A 21,125-nucleotide genomic window follows, 5' to 3' on the forward strand; every position below is an offset into this window, starting at 1 on the left:
AACCACAATGGAAGGAAAAGCAAATGGTGAAGTTGCCGTCACCTTCTTGGTGTAGATCAGCTGAGAGACCAAAAGGGCTTCAGGCAGTGACTAGGAGAGCAAGATAATTAATTAAAAAGGAAAGAAAGAAAAACCTTCCCTGTTGTAGCTCTTCTTCCTTCCACCTGTGGGAATCAACCTGTTCAAAGATAAAAGCTGCTACTTTGTCTCTTCCCCTGAGACTTACTTTAAGCTGTCTCTGGAGCCCCATGTTGCATGATCATATTCAAATGGACAAACAGAACAAATTTAATTTAGCTCCTATCCACAGCATATTTGATTGTGTGAACATTTTCTTTGGCATTTACCGTCAAAATTATTTTTAATGTTGCCACTCCCATGCATTCTCTGCTTCTCCCTGATGCTATTTCCAGACGTTTGCACCTCTGCAACAAACCTCTTTTTATCCACTTCAGTGCCCATGAGAGTAATTGTCTTGTGCAGGTAACTTCCTAGAAGTGACCTAGCGTGACTTCATGGAAGGCCCTTAGTCTGTTTTAGCTGGGGGAAGTTTGCCCCCAACAGTGTCAGGCTATGTGTCCCTTTTTCTCTTCAATAGATAAGTTCTTTTTCCTTGTTTTGTTATCTCTACACTCTTGTGAAAATGGCTTCCCCTTTTCTTTTGCATATTTAGATTACTAAATGTGTTTAAAAAGTTTCCTTCCTTGTTGACTGACATTTCTTTTGGGGACTTTCTGAGACCTGGTGCTCTCATGCATGTCTCTGTGTCTTATTTGTTTGTGAGCACACTCTGTACAGAATACACACTCCTTGACTGGTTAGGATGTTACTCACATATAAGATAAAAAATTTTATCTTTTGTCATCACTGATACCCACATTAAATCATAGTTGAATTTTCATCCATAAATTTCCCATGGAAATTCAGATTCTTGGAGAGAGAAAAGGAAACCAGTGTAAAAAAGAAGTCTCTAGAAGGTGAAATATCTCACAAACAACAGGCTGATTGAAAAACAAAAGAATGATTGCTGTTGCTTTTAGTCAGGGCTGTCAGGCCTGTCCTCAGTAGCAGATATGTATAGATATGGTTCCTAACATCTGATCATGTGATCCCCTCTGTCTTATAATCATAATTTTCCAGTTAAAAATATGCTGTGGATCTCTTTTGGTGGCACCAGATATTGATATTCAATATGCCATTTGAAAAGTCTGTGTGGGTTTATATTAACAAGTCAGCACTGCCAGAGTTAACAAAGTTTACAGGCGGGGCAGTGGTGGCACACACCTTTAATCCCAGCACTACACAGGCAGAGGCAGGCAGATCTGTGAGTTTGAGGCCAGCCTCGTCTACAGAGTGAACTCCAGGACAGCCAGGGCTACACAGAGAAACTCTATCTTGAAAAATGAAGGTGGAGGTAGGCTTTGCAAAGACTTACATGAGTTACTCTTCCCCCTGTGTAGAGAGCTCAGCACTAGAGTTTCACTTGTGCTTTTAAGTTTTGCTTTTGATTGACAGGTAACTGCACACATGTAGCATACAATGTGCATTTTTCACACTTGTGTGCATTGTCACAATCATATCAGAAGAATCAGCATACCCACTATTCTTTCTTTGTAGCAAGAACATGCCAAAGTCCTTTCCCCTGGTTGCTCTGAAATGCATGGTGGATTGTTGCTACGGAGTCATCCTGCAGTGAAACAGAAAGACAAAATGCACCCGTCCGTTCCAGTCAGATCTGCAGTCCATTGATTAGACTCACCCTAGCCTCCCTCCTAAGCCTCTGATGTCCACCACACTCTGCTTTCCTTTTCTGTGAGATCAGTTGCTTTATAATCCATAACTGGGTGAAGTCCTACAACCTGTCTGAGTCCCTCCATATTCCTTCAACATGATGTCCTCGGCTCATGCCTGTGTCATCACAAATGACAAGCTCTCTTCTGGCTGGCCTAAGTTATCAGAGGCCCTAACCTCAGACCTTCAGGAGAGTTATGCAATTTCCCTCAAGCTTCTGTAACCCTCAAGAGAGGTCTCCCAAGCTAAGGAACAACTGCTACATTCCCACGGAGGAAGGGCCAGGAGGAATGACTACTTCTCTAACCTAGGTTTGCTCCATTTAATGATCTTTCCAGAACCTCATCACTAATCAGCCATGCCAGTTCACCCACACCATAAAGGAATCAGCAAGCTGTGCTGTACTTAGGCATGCTATCACGCCATAGCACGGTATCTTACTAGATTTCAGGTGTCTCTAGTACTTCATTGAGTTTTGCTTTCCTTCAGCTCTTTATTCTTAGAAAATGTCATGCTGTGTTCCATTACATTGATCTTTGTAGATGTGTTTATTTTTCCCCTGGGATTATTTTCTGTAAGTAGAATTGCTGCCTCAAAGAGTAAACAATTTTTATAGCTTTTAGACACATTGACAGTCTGCCAGCATTTTATTCATTTGTACAGACTTTCTTAGTGTGAAGTAGTGCCTGCTTCCTAGAACAAAAATAATGCTGCATTTTATGCCTGATTCTTAATGGTTTCCAAACTAATAGAAGAATGTTTTGTGTTATTATTTTACTGAAGCAATAAAGATGACACATTAAAAATTATGTCAATGATGGAATATGTTTCAAATAGTCCAGATAGTCAGTGGAGGCAGAAGTCCAGTTCCCTTAAATATGACAGAGCTCAGGGCTGGGAGATATGGTTCAGAGGTTAAGAGCACTGGCTTCTCTCCCAGAAGACCCAGGTTTAGTTCCCAGCACCCACACGGTGCCTCATAGCCATATGTAACTCCAGTTCCAGGGGGTCATAAATTGCCTCTTCTGACTTTGTGGGCAGAAAGCATGCAGATTGTGCACAGACATATAAATACTCATATACATAAAATAAAAGTAAATCTTTTTAATTAATTAATTTTACTTACCACAGTCTCCCCTCCCCTGTCCTCCCCTCTGCCCACCCCAATCCACTCCTCCTCCGTAATCACTCAGAAAGTGCCAGGCCTCCATGGGCTTTAGCAAAGCATGACATATCACGCTGCCCTAAGACCAAGCACCTCCCTCTGTATTCAGGTTGAGCAAGACAATCTAGCATGAGGAATAGATTCTCAAGAGCCAGTTCAAGGACAGCTCTTGCTCCCAATGCTGGGAGTCCCACATATAGACCAAGCTACAGAACCTGGAAACAACCTAGACGTCCCTCAACTGAATAACAAATAAAGAAAATGTGGCATATATACACAATGGAGTATTGCTCAGCTATTAAAAACAATGACATCAGGAAATTGAAGGCAAATGTATGGAACTAGGAAAAAATCATCCTGAGTGAGGTAACCCAGACCCAGAAAGACAAACATGGCATGTACTCACGCATACGTGGACATTAACTGGAAAGGATAACCAGGCTGCAATCCACAGACCCAGAAAGGCTAGGTAACAAGGAGAGCCTAAGCAGGGGATGCATGGTTCTCCCTGGGAAGGGGAAATAGAGATCCCCCTGGTTGGACTGGGGCCAGGTGGGCATGGGAACTTGAGGGATCGGGTTGGGGGTGGCTGGAGGGGGACAGTGCTGAGAGACATGACTGGGGAAAAGTAAATCTCTTTTTTAAATGGCAGAGCAAGTGCAGATAAACAGCCCCAGACCCTGAGACAGGTTACAGCAACTGGTCTCAGGGCTGAGGATTCGTGGGTGCATCAAAGCAGCATAGGGTGCCTACAGCAGAAATTAAACAGTCTTAGCTGAAAAGTAACCTTGTTACAGTTTTGAACTTGGTTCTGAAGATACAAAACATATGGCATTACATTCCATCCCCTGGTGTTACTTTTTGCATAAAAGTAACATCATCTCCTCTAAAAGACTTCAGTACACGAACTCAATTGCTTGGTGGTCTGGGCTTCCTGACAGTCATAGCCAAACAACATTCTTTGCACATTTTCCATTTATAACAGAAGAAAACTGCTTTCGGGCACGGTCTGAGGGACTTGTCCTATGCCCTGTAAGTTGCCCAGGAGTTGAAGGAAGGCTGCTAAAGTGAGAGAAGAGACCCTGGGCACTCTCTGCTCTCAGTGACTGTCCACAGATTTCCTATCATCCAGGAATGTCCACAGACAAAGGTCTGAGCATGCCTGGGAGTGAAGAAGCAGGAAGGAGTCTGCAGTTAAAATAATATTACCAGGGAGGATCAGGAACTGGGAACTTACCAAAGGCATGAAAGAGCTGATGGGAACCATTCATATGGGCAAAGATAGAGTACTGATCATTAAGGTCCTGCCAGGGGTAATGTCTTAGGTTTGCTTTGCATTGCTGTTATTAATGCTAAGACCAAAAGAAGCCTGCAGAGGAAAGGGTTTGTTTCACCTCTAGCTTATAATCCATCATTCAGGAAATTCAGGACAGAAATGCAAAGCAGGGACCTGGAGGTGGGAGCTGATGCAGAGACTATAGAGTAACACTACTTACTGGCTTGCTCCTCCTGGCTTACTCAGCTTGCTTTCTTACAGAATCCAGGACTACCACCTGCCCAGGGTTGGCACCATCCACAGTGAGCTAGGACCTCTCCCATTAATCACTAATTAAGAAAATGTCTCACAGACTTGCCTACAGGCCATCTAATGGAGGCATCATCTAGATAGATAGGTAGATAGATGATAGATGATAATAGATAGGTAGATAGATAGATAGATAGATAGATAGATAGATAGATAGATAGATAGATGATAGATAGATAGATAGATAGATGATAGATAGATAGATAGATAGATAGATAGATAGATAGATAGATAGATAGATAGATAAAGGGCATTTATTAGCATGGCTTACAGACTGTAATGTGGTTATTCCAACAATGATTGTCTTACTACCAAAAGGCTTAAAATTCTTTAGTTGTTCAGTCTACAAGACTGGATGTCTCATCTGATCTTTAGTCTATGTTGGCATCCTTAAGAAGTAGGTTCTAATACCAGTAAAGGAATGCCTCAGCAACAGGATAGATGAACTTGCTAGTGAGAGTGAGGGCAAGCAGGCAAAAAGCAAAAGCTTCCTTCTTCCCTCTCCATGTATGTAGGTTGCCACCAGAAGCTGTGACCCAGATTTAGGGTGGATCCCACTTAAAATAATCTTATTTTAAAAAAAAAAAAAAAAAAAAAAAAAAAAAAAAAAAAAACCACCAAAATCTCTTATAATTATGCCCAGAAGCTTGGGTTTTAGTTAATTATAGACATAATCAAATTGACACTCAAGATTAGCCATCACAGGTATGACGTTTGGAATGTTCCAGAAACATCAAGGGGGACACAGTGTCTAGAGCCAAATAAGTGACAGGGTGTTGCAAGGTTAGACTCCTCTGTCAATCACCGTGAGCATATGGCTTTGCCAAGGGTCATGGGCCGCTGTGCTGGAGGTGATAATGTGTTCTCTGTTCTGTAACATTGGAGGCAGCCAGAGCAGCCCATGCCACAACAGGGCTACACTGGAGCTGGCGTGTGCCCAGAGCAGATGGGAAAGAGGCAGGAAACACACTCGACCTGCTCAGAAACATTTGTCACAGTGAGGCTTGAAGCAGGGTAGAAGGACGAGGACTCGGAAGCTGGCTTTCTTGGCTGGCAGGCAGGGTGTGTGTGTGAGGGAAACGAGGAGTGGGCAATGTGCCCAGGTCTTTTGCCCTGAGCTGTGAGAGAAGAGACGGACTCATCCAGGGAGCAGATCTTGGGCTGGGAAGGAGGGAAGGAGTTTCTCTTTGCAGAAGCAGCCGTGAGTTCCCATAGCAACAATGCCTTATGTCCTAAATGCCCTCCCTTGCCTGCCCCTCCACTCTCCTCCCTCCCTCCCCCTGCACCTCCCATCTCTCTCCCTCCCTTCTTCCTCTCTCTCTCTTCCTCTTTCTGTCTCTCGGTCCTTTCTCCCTCCCTCTTCTCTTTCCCTTTTTCTCTCTCCCTTCTCTCTCCCATTCTCTCTCTCTCTCCTTTCCTTTCTCACTGTTTCTTCCTTTGCTCCTCCTCCTCTCTGCCTATCTCTTCTTTTCCTTTCTCTCCTCCTTGTTCTATTCTCTCCATCTACTTCCTCTTTTCCTGTGTCTCTGTCTCTGTGTCTGTCTGTCTGTCTCCTCTACTACCCTCTCCTTTCTTTCTCTCTGCTGAGCACTTTCTTACCTGGTACCACAGGCCCCCTTCAGTTCTCCACAGTCTTGGGTTTGTTTTATGCCCCTCCAGTCTCTCAGCCACAGCATTTTTTGGGAGGGCCATCCAAACTCTTCCATCCGCCTTTTCACCACAAAGTGCCTTCTCCTGGGAGCTCGGTGGCTCATACTCTGTCGTGGAAGAGGATGTTGCTGCCTCGTTTTCCTTTAGAAGAGACTTGATTTTTTTCTTGTGTACACCAAATCAGTGTGAAGTCAAGATGTTTACAGTGTGTCCCTGGTGCTGTTCATACAGGGTCACTTTTCCTATAGATGTGATATGCCTATTTAATATGGGCTCAAGTCATTTTTCATTTCTAGATTATTTTGTGAAAAATATTTATTCTCTTCATGCTCTTCAGCCCTCTTCTCCATACTCTCCAGTCCCCTTGGTCAGGCATCATCCCCTGTCACCTGCGGCCGTCACTCTTCTCTCTGAGGTACTATTCATGTGTTCTCATTTTAATTTGATATTTTCCAGTTTCTATTATTTTCTCTAACAAAAGCTCTGCTCCTTTGTGAACTCTGCGACTTGTCTTTCACAATATCATTTTGCTCCCTGCCTTCTTCCTGCAGTTTTAACGGCTAGCAGTGCACTCTTTATAGACAAATGACTGTCCAGTCCGCATGTAATTCACATATATTTTCTGGTGAAATTTCCTCAACTGAATAATTTCTTTTCTTCCATTTTTTCCTATAATGCCATTCTTAGACCTTGGAATCTGTAAGAATACTCAAAGAAAGTTCATGTGACTAGAGAGAAGTCACTTAAAGCTGCCTGTCTGATTCTGAAGCTCACACCTAGAAGCTCACACACTACCCCTCGAGGCAGATTTTGCCTCATCAAATTTGGTCCTACTTTGTCAATGCTAGCCAAGGTGGGCAGCACCCAGCTCCCTGTCCCCATCTGCACCTCTGCTCAATGCACATGGATTGTCAGCTGACGCCCATTTTATCATTGGTGCATAGCTCTTTCCTAGTTCTTACAAAACCGAGTTTGCAGTTTTCAGCCTTCTTTCTTTGATCTGCTTCTGGGTGTCTCCCAGGAAGTGGAGAGGAATGTTGCTCTATGCCTCTACCCTCCAATCACAAACCCTTCTTCTTACATAAAGTGTCATTAGCTTTAAATTTTGTTTTAGAAAAGGAAGTGATGCAGGGGTCAAAGAGAATGGATGGACAGCATCAGTCCCTCAGCACTATCTGCTATATCCCTGCTATAAGCTGCTCAGTTTGTGTGAGCCTATTTCCTCCTGTGCAGAACAGAATGAAGAGATTAATACAGTGATGATGCGTAAGGCAAGTGTGGTGAGTCCTGCTTGTGGTCCCAGCACTCTGCTAGGCTGAAGCATGGGATTAGCCACAAGTTCAAGTCTACACATCGAGTTCCAGGACAGGCTGGGTGCCAAAATGAGACCCTGTCTCCAGACATGGGGTAGAAGTGGTGATCTGGTGAGAAATTCACAGAAAGCATTGCTTACAGTGTCTGACTGCAGCTAGTCAGCACACGTCGCCTATCATTCCTCTCATGGCTAGAGTCATCATTACTGCGTGGTTAGCCAGATGCCTAGCATGGCTCCTGGCTTGAAACACTGTGTCACCTGGACTAGCATGCACTCATGGTACTCTGGTTTAGTCCTCTCCCTATTGAACTGAGCTACCCATTCTTGCCCCAGCACCACCGCTGTGAGGGTGGAAACTCTAATGATGTCAACACACACACACACACACACACACACACATTCAGATACATCTCTCTTGCCTCATCAGGTCTCCTTTGCTTGACTTTTCTTCCTACATGAAGAATTTAATCAAGGAAATTGCATTTCTGAAAATTTATTCTGGAAAACTTGGAGACTTTTTGGGGTTGACTCAAAGGCCAGTGAATCATTAGAATATAAGGACTTCGTACCAGCACTACAGCTGGTGTTTCCATTTAGGTATTAGCAATTACATGCCCATTCCTATTGTGAGGTTTATTGGGGGGCGGGGGTGCACAGCAGCTATTGCCTACAGTTTTATCTCTTCCTCTCTGGTTTTATGAGTAAAAGGTCTTGCCAGCAATAACCCCTTGTTCCTGCCCTTCTGTGACCCTCATATCTCCCTGTCTTGATACAAGGGAGGTCAGGACATTGTTCATTCAGGCTCCTGTGTCTCCTTTCCTCAGTGCACATAACACACACACACACACACACACACACACACACACACACACACACACGTTCAAACTGGAATGGTGCCATGGTCTAGATGTGAAATGTTCCCAGGTGGTGGTGCTGTTTGGGGAGGTTGTAAGAACTAGGAAAGGGAGTCTTGCTAGAGGAGGTATGTCACTGGAGGTGAGCTTTGAGGGCTTATAGACTGATCCCACTTTTGTTCTCCTGCTTCCTGGGTGTGGATGCTTGCAATCAGCCAGCTTCCTGCCTCTACTTCCCTGTCTTCCCTCCTGGTTTGCATACCTTCCTAGCCATGGCGGGCTCTGACCCTCTGAAACTGTAAGCCAAGATAAAGCCTTTTTCTCTCTTGAGTTGTTCTTGTCCGGGACCCTCCTTTTCCTGCCTGTTTCTCTGTTACTATACTTCCCTTCCTGCTCCTTCCCCGTGTCCTTCCAGCTCTTATAGTCATTCACCTAAGGATCTAATCTCTCCAACCCCAGCTTTCCCTGGAAAATTCAGAGAGTCTGTCCCTATCTGGTAGTGGAAGTTTTGATTTCACTGTGTTCTCCTCCTACCCTGGACAAACTGTTGAAGGTCGCACGCTTCTAGACTCATGAAGTGTGGCCCACCTGAGGGCTGACCATACCTAACACCCCATCACCAGAAACCTAACCCCTACTGCATGTCACCCCACTAGCAGGACTCTTCTCCTCAGGCTACAGACCCCTTATAGGATTAATGGAGACTTGTCTTCTGTTAAATTCATAGAAATAAAACTAGATTCGCAGCAGTTATCTGGATGTTCACCATACAAAATTTGAAATTCTAGACCAGAAACAAATTCTGGGCTCCACACACTTGGTCAAAATGCCCAAGTCACCCACCCTTTCTGGAATTTCCTTGTACCAGGGGCTATTCCAGGGTCTCTCCCTTGCTCTTGCCAAACCCTATTGTTCAATGTCAAGGTTGTATTCCCTAGGACCTTCCAGAAACTCAAGGCCTCTGTCTCAGAGTATGAGGAACACAGAGAAGAGGACAGGCCTGGGTGTCCTGAGAAGATTTGCTGTAGAACATGGTCTCTTCTAGCCCCAAGTTCAGACCTTGGTGAATTACTGGGATCACTCCCTCCTTGCTGGACAAGAGACAGATTATTTTATGTTATAGACAAATCCATTTCCCTCCAAAGAAAAAATGCTCAAATGCAAACATGGCCATCAGTGAAGACTCCCTGTGTGGTTGGGGGGCTTAATTTTAACATAACTCCAAGGGAAATTAGTCTATATGACCCAGGTAGGGTGACCCACAGCTTCCTGGTCCTCCATGCCCCCCCATGTCTGTGCCTGTCACCTTGCAGGTCTTATTATGTCCAGTCTTAAGCATGAACATCTGTCCTCTTCATTGTCAAGGCACTTAGCCCCCTTTCTTTACCTCAGGGCTGTTTACACTTAGACCTTGACCTCCAGCTGTATGGACTTTGCTTAGATATGTCTTTTTCAAATCCCCATTCTTGAACCTGCATTTTTGAACTTGCATTATTCCCAAGTCTTTTCTTAGCCATCTTCTTGGGAACGATCAATCTAATTCTGTTCTCTTCCTCCTCCTCCTCCTCCTCCTCCTCCTCCTCCTCCTCCTCCTCTTCCTCCTCCTCTTCTTCTTCTTCTTCTCCTTCTTCTTCTTCTTGAAGATAGCCAGAATCAAGGTACTAACAGAAGCCTGGCTGAGGAAGGCCACTGGCCAGCCAGAGTTCCACCTGCCCAACTTCCTGCCTTTGTAATTGCTACCCAGGGCTCCCACTGCACCGGCTCCTTCTCTGTGTTGCCCAGAATTATCTCATGGTTAGACCTCTCCTGTGCTGCTGTTTTTCTGGAACACAACAGCCTGGTGCAGGTATTAAAACCAGTGTCCCTGTCCCCTGCTTAAGCATGATTGTGCCACGTGAATCCTAAGTTGACACAGCAAGGTATCTCAAGGTTCCGAAGAGGAAACAAACAGTGACGTCTCTCTTTCCCCCAAGAAGGAAACTAACTTGAAAACCTAGTAATAGGTCTGAGCATACAACAAAGGCAGCAATGTTTGTTTCCCAAGTAGGGAAAACCATGAGCCTCACAAAGCAGTGAGTTCTTTGAAAGGGGCTGGAAACAGCGAGTAAGGGGTGCTTGGTGCATTTATCTCCTTCCGTGGGTAGTAGAAAAACTCAGCAGACACAAAAGCCTTCTTTCTTTGAGCTGGTGTGGGTGGAGACTCAGGGCCAGGAGAGGGAGGAATTGTCAGCAGCTGGCCAACCTAGTGAGGCTCCCAGTGCAACCATTCCAGGGTTCCAGACAAACTTCATCTCCTTTCTCCTCTCACTCCTCAAGGTTTCCTCTTTTTTTTTTGTTCTTTCTCTAGGAACTCTCTAACAGTCTTCTTGTGAGTAAAGGCATCCATACCAAATATAAACATTTGGAGAGCCTTTTTGTAGGGGTGTTGTCTTAGTTAAGGTTTCTGCTGCCTATTGCTATAATAAAACACCACGACCAGAACAACTTGGGGAGGAAAGGTTTTTTTGTTGTTGTTTTTTTCTCTTTCTTTGTTTGTTTGCTTGTTTTGGCTTACAATTCTATATTGCTATTAATCATCAAAAGAAGTCAAGACAGGAACTCAAACAGGGCAGGGTCCTGGAGGCAGGAATTGATAAAAAAAAAAAAGCCATGAAGGGGTGGGTGCTGCTTACTGGCTTGCTCCACATGGCTTGCTCAGCCTGCTTTCTTGTGGACCCCAGGATGACCACCTGCCCAGGGATGGCACCACCCATCATGGGCTGGGCCCTCCCTTATCAATCACTAATTAAGAAAATGACCTATAGGCTTGCCTATAGCCCAATTTTGGGGAGGATTTTTTTTAATGAGGGTATCTCCTCTCAGATGACTTTAGCTTGTGTCAAGTTAACATAAAACTATCCAGCACATTTGTGGTGCAGATCATGGCCAACAGACCCAGATACAGGACTTCCCAGAATCCCACTGCAAAGCAGAGGTAGCATTCACTATATCTAGCCACCTCCACTTCCTGCACAGGCCACATCAGCAAGTGCTGAATGTGATTGCCCCACAGTTTAATTTTGCGGTAACTGAGTGCAGACCCAGTATTGAGTCTCTGGGATAAAGAAAGAATTCCTTCCTATTAAATGCACAATTACAACCAGGACATGGGTATACCAAACTCACACCCTACCTACCTGCCGTGCCAGGGAAGGTTCCAGGGAAGCTTCATCATCTTAAGTGAACAGGTTTCTTCACAGGAAAAAAAAATGGAATTAAAGGGAGGGGGCTGAACTATCCACTGAACATAACTTCAAATTTGAAGAGAAAACTGCCTAGATGCTGTTGCAGTTGGTAGGTGGTTCAATGCTAAGGAAGAATTTAATTATGGGCGCTTGAGAGCACAGCATCTAAGAAAAGATGGATGGGACAAAGAAAGCTGTCCTATGCTTGCCTGAGAAATGTAGGTACCTTGAGAAGCTGCTCATATCCATGCCTGCAGCTGTGATTTTACAGACAATCCTCAAAGGGACTAAAAATCTTACATACAGAATTTGCCTGTACCCCTGCCCCTGTGCAGGAGAACGGTGGCTTCTCCTTCCTTGCTCCTTCCATGTCATTTTGAATGCCCCTCACTCATAAGGTAGAACCCAGAACCTGGTGACAGCCAAGATCTTAATTTGCTTTCTGTTGCTGTAATAAACACCGTGACCAAAAGCAACTTGTGGAGGACGGGCTCTTTTTCATCTTACTCTTCTATACCATAGTCTACCACTGAGGGATACTGCCAAAGCCTACCAACTATTCTCAAGGAGCAGAAACTTCTCTTTGAAGTTAAAAACCACTCACTCTTCAAGAAAACACCCCCTCTTCACAAGGATGAAAGGACACACTCTGATCCTTGGTGGGCAGAAAGAATAGCAAGCAGCCTTCCACTGGGGTACGGTCAAGAGAACAAAGAGACTCCCTCCCTCCCCGACTGTGGGGTGCTTCAGTCCACCTCACCCACCCCTCCACCCCGATAGCCAGTTATGAATGTGCTCTTCAAACAGTTTATTCGAATATATTTGTAAGTGTTTATATTCACATTTTTGTAAGCTCGTTTTCTTTGCTCACAAGCAATCCTATGTGCAAATATTTCTCATCTTCTGTATAAAGATTGGGAACCCAGTCTGGGACTTACAAAATGCTTTAACATTTCATTTCTTGTGATGAAGTTTAGAGCTGTCCCCACTTGACCCACAGGCTAGCCATGGAAAAATGACAGCTCTTGATGGCCAACCACTGCTGCTGACAGTGCGTCTCCTGGGCGCTGCACAGGGTCTTACCTTATGCTAAGAGAATTACCAGCGTGCATATTGCACACACTGATTTACACTTTACTCTCTGGAGTAATGATGTCTCTAAAGGAGAGGTCTGCGAATTCAATGAAGCCGTACTGAAGTCCGCTTCCTCGCATCTGATGAGTGCCAGCCTCTGTGCCTGTGGTCCTCTCGGTGGACAGACTGGCTGGTAGCAAGCTCTGGCTCCCTGTAGTGGGCATGCTCAGAGCTGCACGTGCCGCAGTCCCTCAACGTGGCTCATTTTTTTCCCAATGAAGGGAAGATTTAATGTTATTCAAATGCACTTAGACTGTACTTCCATCTTCATTAGCTCTTTTAAATAATGCACAGTTTCATAGCCATCCAGATAGGAAGTAATAGATCACCCTTCCCCACTGTTTACCTTGTAATTCTTCTATATAAATTTTCCACCATTTAAAGTATTTTTCTAGCGAGTATTCTTTGAGGAACATATGAAGTATGTGTTATTGATCTGAATGATCTTCTCAAAGTCCACCAGAATTTCACTGGATTTTCAGAATTTTTAAAACAATGTTTTATGTATAAATTCCATGACTCTTTGTAATGTCTTAATATTCAGTCCAGTGTGTGTGTGTGTGTGTGTGTGTGTGTGTGTGTGTACCCATACACATGTGCATGTGCACACACGTGCACACACACACACACACACACACACACACACACACACACACACATGCTTGAGCATTTCTCTCCTCAGCTGAGTTTTTAGCTCATGTGTGTTACACTGGATTTAGCTCTCCATTTCACTCCAGTTGTTGTAAAACACCAGGAGCCTTTAACAGATTTTCAAAACATGGGACAAAGGCCAGCGAGATGGTTCAGTGGGAGAGAATGTGTGCTGCCAATCCTGATGACCTGAGTTTGATCCCTGGGACCCACACAATGGAAAGAGAGAACTCCCAAGAGTTTCCCTCTTACCTCCACACCCATGCAATGGCCTGCATATCCTTGTGCACACACACACACACACACACACACACACACACACACACACACACACTCACACACACAAATAATAAATGTAAAAAAGTGGACCACATTTAAGTACTTGAATAAAAATTGAAGAATTCCCCTTCATCAAAAAGATAATACCTTTATTATTCTTTAAATTTTTTATACTTCCATATAATGTATTTTATCTTATCCACCCCCACTAACTCTCCAACTCTCCCCGTTCCGGCAACTCCTATCCCTTCCAATTTGACATCTGCTTTTTAAGGAGCTATTATTAATAGCCCCTGAGTCTGGTGCTGACCTTGTGCAAGGGGGCCTGAAGCCATTCGGTGTAACATGGCCAGCCTACTAGCAACCACGACCACAAGGAAAGATGGCTGTCCTTCCCCTCAGCAGCCAGTAACTCTGAGTGTGAGCCTTGAGAGCGGCTTCCTCCTTCATGCTGAACTTCTCATCAGGACTGATCCCATGCTGGCCTTGTACAGGTGACCACAGATGCAGTGCGTGTGTCAGACATGCCTTACCCAGAAGACACTGGTACATAGCTCTGTGTTCTTTTCATTGTCTCATTTTTATTTATTTGTTGTTTGCTTGGACAGTGTCTCTCTGTGTAGCCCTGGCTGTCCTGGAGCTAGATATGTAGACCAGAGTGGCCTTGAACTCACAGAGATCCGCCTGCCTCTGCCTCCCGAGTGCTGGGGTTAAAGGCATGTACCACTTGTTCTCTTATTTTTATGTTTCAGTAAAATCCTTTGTCCTTTTCTAAAGGAGCACATTCTCCATCAGTTATCTTATAATGTATACAACAAAATCCTTTAAATGCAATCTACTTATATAGGAGAAAAGTTCTATTTCCATGCATGAAAAGGGAAGCTGACAATATTCACCATCAAAATCTTATTAAAATAACAAGAATCAAAAATGAAATTTGTGAAAGAAGAATGTGACATTTTCTTTAAAACTGAAGTACTTTGGGATGCTAGGAAGGCAAAGGTATAGCAGAAAATGAGCAAAAGATTTGAAGGGATTGCTTGCAAACAGCAAAAATTTCTGAATTATTTATAAAAAAACATGCTCAAAATCATCTTTGAGCAAAAATTAATAAGGTTCCTGTTAAAATAAGATAGTATCACATTAAGGAAGATTAAGAACTTTAATAGTGCACATGTGAAAAGAAAACTGCAGTCAGCACTGGCAGAAATAAAAGTAGATCTTTCTTTAGTGAGCAATTTAACAATGTATATTCTCATTTAAGTGCACACTCCTTTTGATTCAGAATGTCACTCCAAAGGTTGGCCATACAGATGGCTTATCGTTCCACATCTTCTATATTGATGGATAAAGTAGATGGATTTGTTCATAGCACTGGCCCTAAAACAAGGTCAAATAATCACAGGATGACTAAATAATAATAGCAAAATTAAAATATCAACACAACAGTGCCAATATGCCTACTATGTGCTGTCCCATACTTGAGGAGCATCAGCCATCACTCCACCCCATGAAGGAAGTCTTATCACTAGCCAGCTGGGGATGCAGTCACATCAAGGGTTTTCATGTTCTCTCATATCTTGGTTGGCAGGATTTGGTTTGTCACAGACCCTCAGTGCCTTCCTATAGGAGCACTGTGGTAAGACAGCTCATGCCATGGCAGGCTTGCAACATGATAGTTCCCATCCTAGAAAAGGGAAACGGGATGGAGGAAGAAAAGGGGGGGAGTAATCCGGAAGTCACCATCACTGTACAATAGCTGCTTGCCAGGTGTTAGCCACACCACAGCTTCTCTGTAACTGAACCAGACATTCATTTTGTGTAAAAACAGGGATGAATTTTTATGTGTCATCCTAGAAAACGAAGGATGTCATCTCTCCAGATGGTGGGATTAGAATTATTCACAGAAAATGGGAATATCCCATTTAATTTTAACTGAATTGCTATAAAGCACCCATCAAAGAGTTCTCGTGTTTAAAACCACAGTAGGTAAATTATCAGATAGCTTTCATTAATTAATGAATCGTGATCATTTCTTAAGGTAATTTATCTATTTAACTGGAGTTGCTAAACTTAATGGCATTAAGTTATTCATTATTTTGCTTTTGGCCTTTTTTAGATGTAGTCACAGCTTCTTTCATTATAACTGTTTATGATTTCTGTCTATTCTGTTGTCTATTCATCAGTTCTATTGTCCTTTCCAGAGATCAGCTTTTGTCTCTATTTATTTCCTCTGGTGTTTTTCCGTTTCATCTCATTGGTTCCAGCTTTCTTCCTTATGAGTCTCTTCCTTCTCATTTGTGTGTGGATTTGCTCTTTTTGTAGTATCTTCTTAAGCAAAATGCTTGGTTTGTGTCCTTTTTCCTTTTCTAGAATTAATACAAGCATTCAGTGCTATGTATGACCATGGAGGTATTGCTTTAACGCACATACCGCACATTTTAATATATTTTCTTTTTATTTTATTCAGCTCAAAGTAATTTCTAACATTTCTAGTGGTTTCAGCTTTGACTCATGAGTTGTTAAGAAATGCATTGTTGCTGGGTGGTGGTAATCCCAACAATTAGTGGGCAGAGGCAGGCAGATCTTCTGAGTTTAAGGCGAGCATGGTCTGCAGAGTGCCTTATAGGACAGTCAGGACACACAGAGAAACCCTGTCTTGGGGGAAAAAAAGAAAGAACGAAATGCATTGTTTAGCTTTCAAATACTAGGAGACTTGGAGCTTATCCAGATATATTTCTCACATTGACATCAATTTTAATTTTTGCTACAGAGATAAATATTTACTATTATTTTCATCTTATAACATTGATTGAGATTTTTATTTCAATACTTGCAGTACTATGTCTTCTGATGACTGTCTGGGTTCCCTCAAGTTGCTCTGCCACATGATCAAAGACTCACTTAGCAGAATTTTTTCTCCCACTAATTCAGGAGGCTGAGCATCTGAGGTCAGACACCAACCAGCAAGCCAGATTCTCTGAGGGCTTCCTCCTGGGCTTCACACTACTGACTCCTTGTTGTACTCTCACAGTGGACAGGAGGGCTCTCCAGGGTCACTGTTACAAAGGCACTCATCCCAGTGATAAGGGACACACCCTCCTGAATTACACACTTCCCAAAAGCCCTCCTACAAATACCTCCCAGTAGGCTTTCAACATGTGTTTAGCAGTGTTCAGGAACACTGTCTCTTGGTGCTCAGGCACTGACTCTTTGTACTCAGGAACAGTCTTCTTGATACTCAGGAATACTGACTCTTGGTTCGCAGGCACACTGACTCTTGGTGCTCTGGAACACTGACTCTTGGTGCACAGGCACACTGACTCTTGGTGCTCTGGAACACTGACTCTTGGTGCTCAGGAACACTGACTCTTGGTGCTCAGGCATACTGACTTTTGGTGCTCTGGAACACTGACTCTTGGTGCTCAGGCACACTGACTCTTGGTGCTCTGGAACACTGACTTAATGCTCAGGCACACTGACTCTTGATGCTCAGGTACACTGACTCTTGGTGCTCTGGAACACTGACTCTTAATGCTCAGGCACACTGACTCTTGGTGCTCTGGAACACTGACTCGGTGCTCAGGCACACTGACTCTTGGTGCTCAGGAACACTGACTCTTAATGCTCAGGCACACTGACTCTTGGTGCTCTGGAACACTGACTCTTGGTGCTCAGGCACACTGACTCTTGGTGCTCTGGAACACTGACTCTTGGTGCTCAGGCACACTGACTCTTGGTGCTCTGGAACACTGACTCTTGGTGCTCTGGAACACTGACTCTTGGTGCTCAGGCACACTGACTCTTGGTGCTCTGGAACACTGACTCTTAATGCTCAGGCACACTGACTCTTGGTGCTCTGGAACACTGACTCTTGGTGCTCAGGCACACTGACTCTTGGTGCTCTGGAACACTGACTCTTGGTGCTCAGGCACACTGACTCTTGGTGCTCTGGAACACTGACTCTTGGTGCTCTGGAACACTGACTCTTGGTGCTCAGGCACACTGACTCTTGGTGCTCTGGAACACTGACTCTTAATGCTCAGGCACACTGACTCTTGGTGCTCTGGAACACTGACTCTTGGTGCTCAGGCACACTGACTCTTGGTGCTCTGGAACACTGACTCTTGGTGCTCAGGCACACTGACTCTTGATGCTCAGGCACACTGACTCTTGATGCTCTGGAACACTGACTCTTGATGCTCAGGCATTCTATCTCTTGCAGAGATTGCTCTAGAGTCAGTTGCCCTGCTATTTCTAAGTGTGACACTCTATAAATTTCATTAAATCAAATCAATTGATATTGGTATTAAATTTTTCTGATTTAAGAATCATTTTTATATCTATTTCTTTCTTCTCCTTCTAAAACAATAATTACCCAGAATATGCTCGTTTTTTCATAGTCTTGAATGAGTTCATGTATTTTCCCCCTTTGTTCTTTTTGTTGTACAATGGATAAATTCTGCTGAGCTAGTCATTTCCTCTCCTGTGTCCACTCTGATAATAAGCTTCATAAATATATTTTGCACAGATAATAGTTGCATTTTCTTTTCTATTTGTATCTTTTTAATAGTTTTAATATTTCATCTGAATATCTCCCATCTGTTTATGCAAATTATTAATCCTATGCCCAGTAGTTTCCTCTGCTTCTGATAGAGTCTGTTTCTCCTGTGCTTCTTTTTCTTTGCTTTATTGAGGGGTTAGTCATATAGCTTTCTGGTAGTTTCTGGTCCAAAGAGGAGACTGAAGTAGTTCACAGCTTTTCCTAGCCCTTCCCTTTGCTCTGCCACGTGCTAAAGGTAAATTACTCTCCAGGGCTCATATCTCATTTTTAGGCATTTTAATTTTTTTTTTTTTTGAGACAGGGTTTCTCTGTGTAGCTTTGTGCCTTTCCTGGAACTTGCTTTGTAGACCAGGCTGGTCTTGAAATCACAGAGATCTGCCTGTCTCTGCCTCCCGAGTGCTGGGATTAAAAGTGTGTGCCACCACCGCCCTCCCGGCTAGGCATTTTAATTCTTTGCAACTATGTTTAGCTAGTTGCCTGGGACCTCAATATTCAGATTCATTCTAAAGAAAACAGAATTGTGATGCTAAGCAGACTAACAGTTTCCTTTTCTGGCTTCCTTCACCCTTAGCAGAAGTAGAGTACCTTTCAGCTGTGTGTGTGTGTGTGTGTGTGTGTGTGTGTGTGTGTGTGTGTGTGTGTTGTTTGCATGTGTTTATTGTAAGCGAGCACAGCAAAACCACAGAACTAGACTACTCTGTGGGTAGAAAGAACAATCCAGGGGAGTGGTGTAGCTGCCAGGCTGGCCCGGAGGGTAGGGAACAGCAGCTGTCAAGGGGGGAAGCCTGGTCAGCTTTGTCAGGGCAGGGAGCAGAGGTGGCAGGACTGCTAGAACAGTCACAGAGTTAGTGTGGGGACTTCATCTGCTGCAGGTTGTTTGGGCTCATCGGGTTTTAGAAGCCTTTTGCCAGAGAGAGTAAACAAACAGATTTTTGCCATGAGGTTATGAGATTCCTGAGGAGTGCTGAGTTTAGGCTTCTGTTTACCTGGCCAGAGTCCTGCTTGGGTTGTTTCTAGGCCATTATCTCAGGACACTGTCAACAGCACTGCCATTTTCGGGGCCCACTTGGTGACTGAACATTCAGGTATTTGTGCATGTGTGTGACCTGACTTACGTCCTCCAACAGCGTCCTACGATGTTGACAGTGTAGTGTGGCTCTGCACTGTGACAGCTGGTGCTGCTCTTTGTAGCCTCCAACATGTGCAGCATGTGCAGGGGGGTGTTAAATGGCATGTCCCCAGAGGAGCACTCCCCTGTTTACGTTCACATTCAATCCCGGGAACAGAGGAATTTTGTTCACAAGATGAACAATATCTACTCTGGGGTTGTTCTAACTATGATTTCTTTGAATAATTTATCAGCTGCTTAACACTCATCAAATTTGGCATTTTGTGGAGAAAATGTGTGTAAGCACTCCTTTTTAATCTCATTCTCTGAAATACTGTCATTTTAGGTAAATGTGGTTTTCTCTACATAAGGATTTTAATATTATAGGAAAGGAGGTGTGACTTGGCACATCCCAAGACTGCCCGTGTGAGGTGTGTTCAGCGCCCTTGTATCAAAATGAACTTGATCTTGCTGTTCATGTCTTTATTTTTATTGTACACCTCTTTCTTGTTTTACCACTGTGACCAAGGGAGGTTGATTTTTGCCCACAATTTGATATGATAGCATCTACCTTGAGGTAGACGCTGAGGAGTTCATGGCAGTGGGATGTGTGTCTGGGACTTCTTACATGTCAGCAGACTGGGAAACTGATAAGAAACAATGCTGCCAGTCAGCTGGCCCTTCTCCCTTTGTAATCAGTAGGATCCTAGTTCCTAGGACCACCCTGGCCACACAGAATCCTTCCTTCCTCAGCTGAAGCTCTCTGGGTGCCTTCAAAGATACATCCAGAGAGAATTCTTCGGTCACATCTTAGGCAGTGAAGATTAATCATCACTCCTTGGCATCATGGTTCCTTTTTTGTGGTTCTCTCCCAGGTGCTGGGGTCCCCCAGTTCCAGCCAATTGCCTTGAATGGCAGAATCCAGGTCCTGAGTAATGGCTCACTCTTGATCAAGCATGTTGTGGAAGAAGACAGTGGCTACTACCTCTGCAAGGTCAGCAACGATGTGGGCGCAGACGTCAGCAAGTCCATGTACCTCACTGTGAAAAGTAAGGAGGAAGAATGCTTTGTTTTACCTACATAGGTTTTTGGGGGCTGAGTTTTTCAGTTGGTTCAATGCATACTTGTCTCAGAGCAAAACAAAACAGGTTTATCTGTAGCTGATGTTTCCAGTTTTCAGCACTGGAAATACTTTTGAAAAGAATGAAAAATGCCAGTGAATTGTCAGCAGCCACCAGGGGCTCCCCACACCCTGGGTGTAGAAGAGCATTTTTGTCAGGAGTTGGTTCTCTAGGTCATTGACTTCAGGCTCTGGCACTCTGTTTGATTGGTGGGCCTTAGTACCCACTCTTTCAAGCACTAATCTTACTGTGGAAGAGTCCAGCACGTGACCTTGCAGATACTCTTATGGAAGCCTGTTTCCTGTGTTTCACTGAAACCGGCTCCGCCACAGATTCCCTTTATGAAGTAGTCGTTGGGAAAGGCGCTTGCTGCCAAGACTAACAACTTGAGTCCAGTCCCCAGAGCCCACGTGGTGGAAGGAGAGGATCCAAGATCAACTCCTGCAAGTTGTCCTCTGACTTCCACATGCTTGCTGTGGTATATGTACTCCCCTCACCCCCACACTCTCCCCCACTCCCCATGCTCTCTCCCCCACTCCCCATGCTCTCCCCCACTCCCCACGCTCTCCCCCACTCCCACACTCTCCCACTCCCCATGCTCTCCCCCACTCCCCATGCTCTCCCCAACTCCCCTACTCTCCCCCCACTCCCCATGCTCTCCCCACTCCCCAATGCTCTCCCCCA

The 21,125-nt window shown here is 44.2% G+C and overlaps 1 protein-coding gene across 1 annotated transcript in view; it reads left to right on the forward strand.

The window, feature by feature from the left end:
• LOC114684187 (Down syndrome cell adhesion molecule homolog) overlaps positions 1-20,845 on the forward strand; it is a 394,930-nt gene extending 374,085 nt beyond the window's left edge. The window contains exon 11 of the mRNA XM_028858685.2: positions 20,196-20,845. Within this exon, the coding sequence (XP_028714518.2) occupies positions 20,196-20,404 (209 nt within the window). The 3' untranslated portion in view covers positions 20,405-20,845. The remainder of the gene's footprint in view (positions 1-20,195) is intronic.
• The last annotated feature ends 280 nt before the right edge of the window (positions 20,846-21,125 follow it).

The sequence above is a fragment of the Peromyscus leucopus genome, chromosome 12 (assembly GCF_004664715.2).
Source record: "Peromyscus leucopus breed LL Stock chromosome 12, UCI_PerLeu_2.1, whole genome shotgun sequence".
NCBI classification, from domain to species: Eukaryota; Metazoa; Chordata; class Mammalia; order Rodentia; family Cricetidae; genus Peromyscus; species Peromyscus leucopus.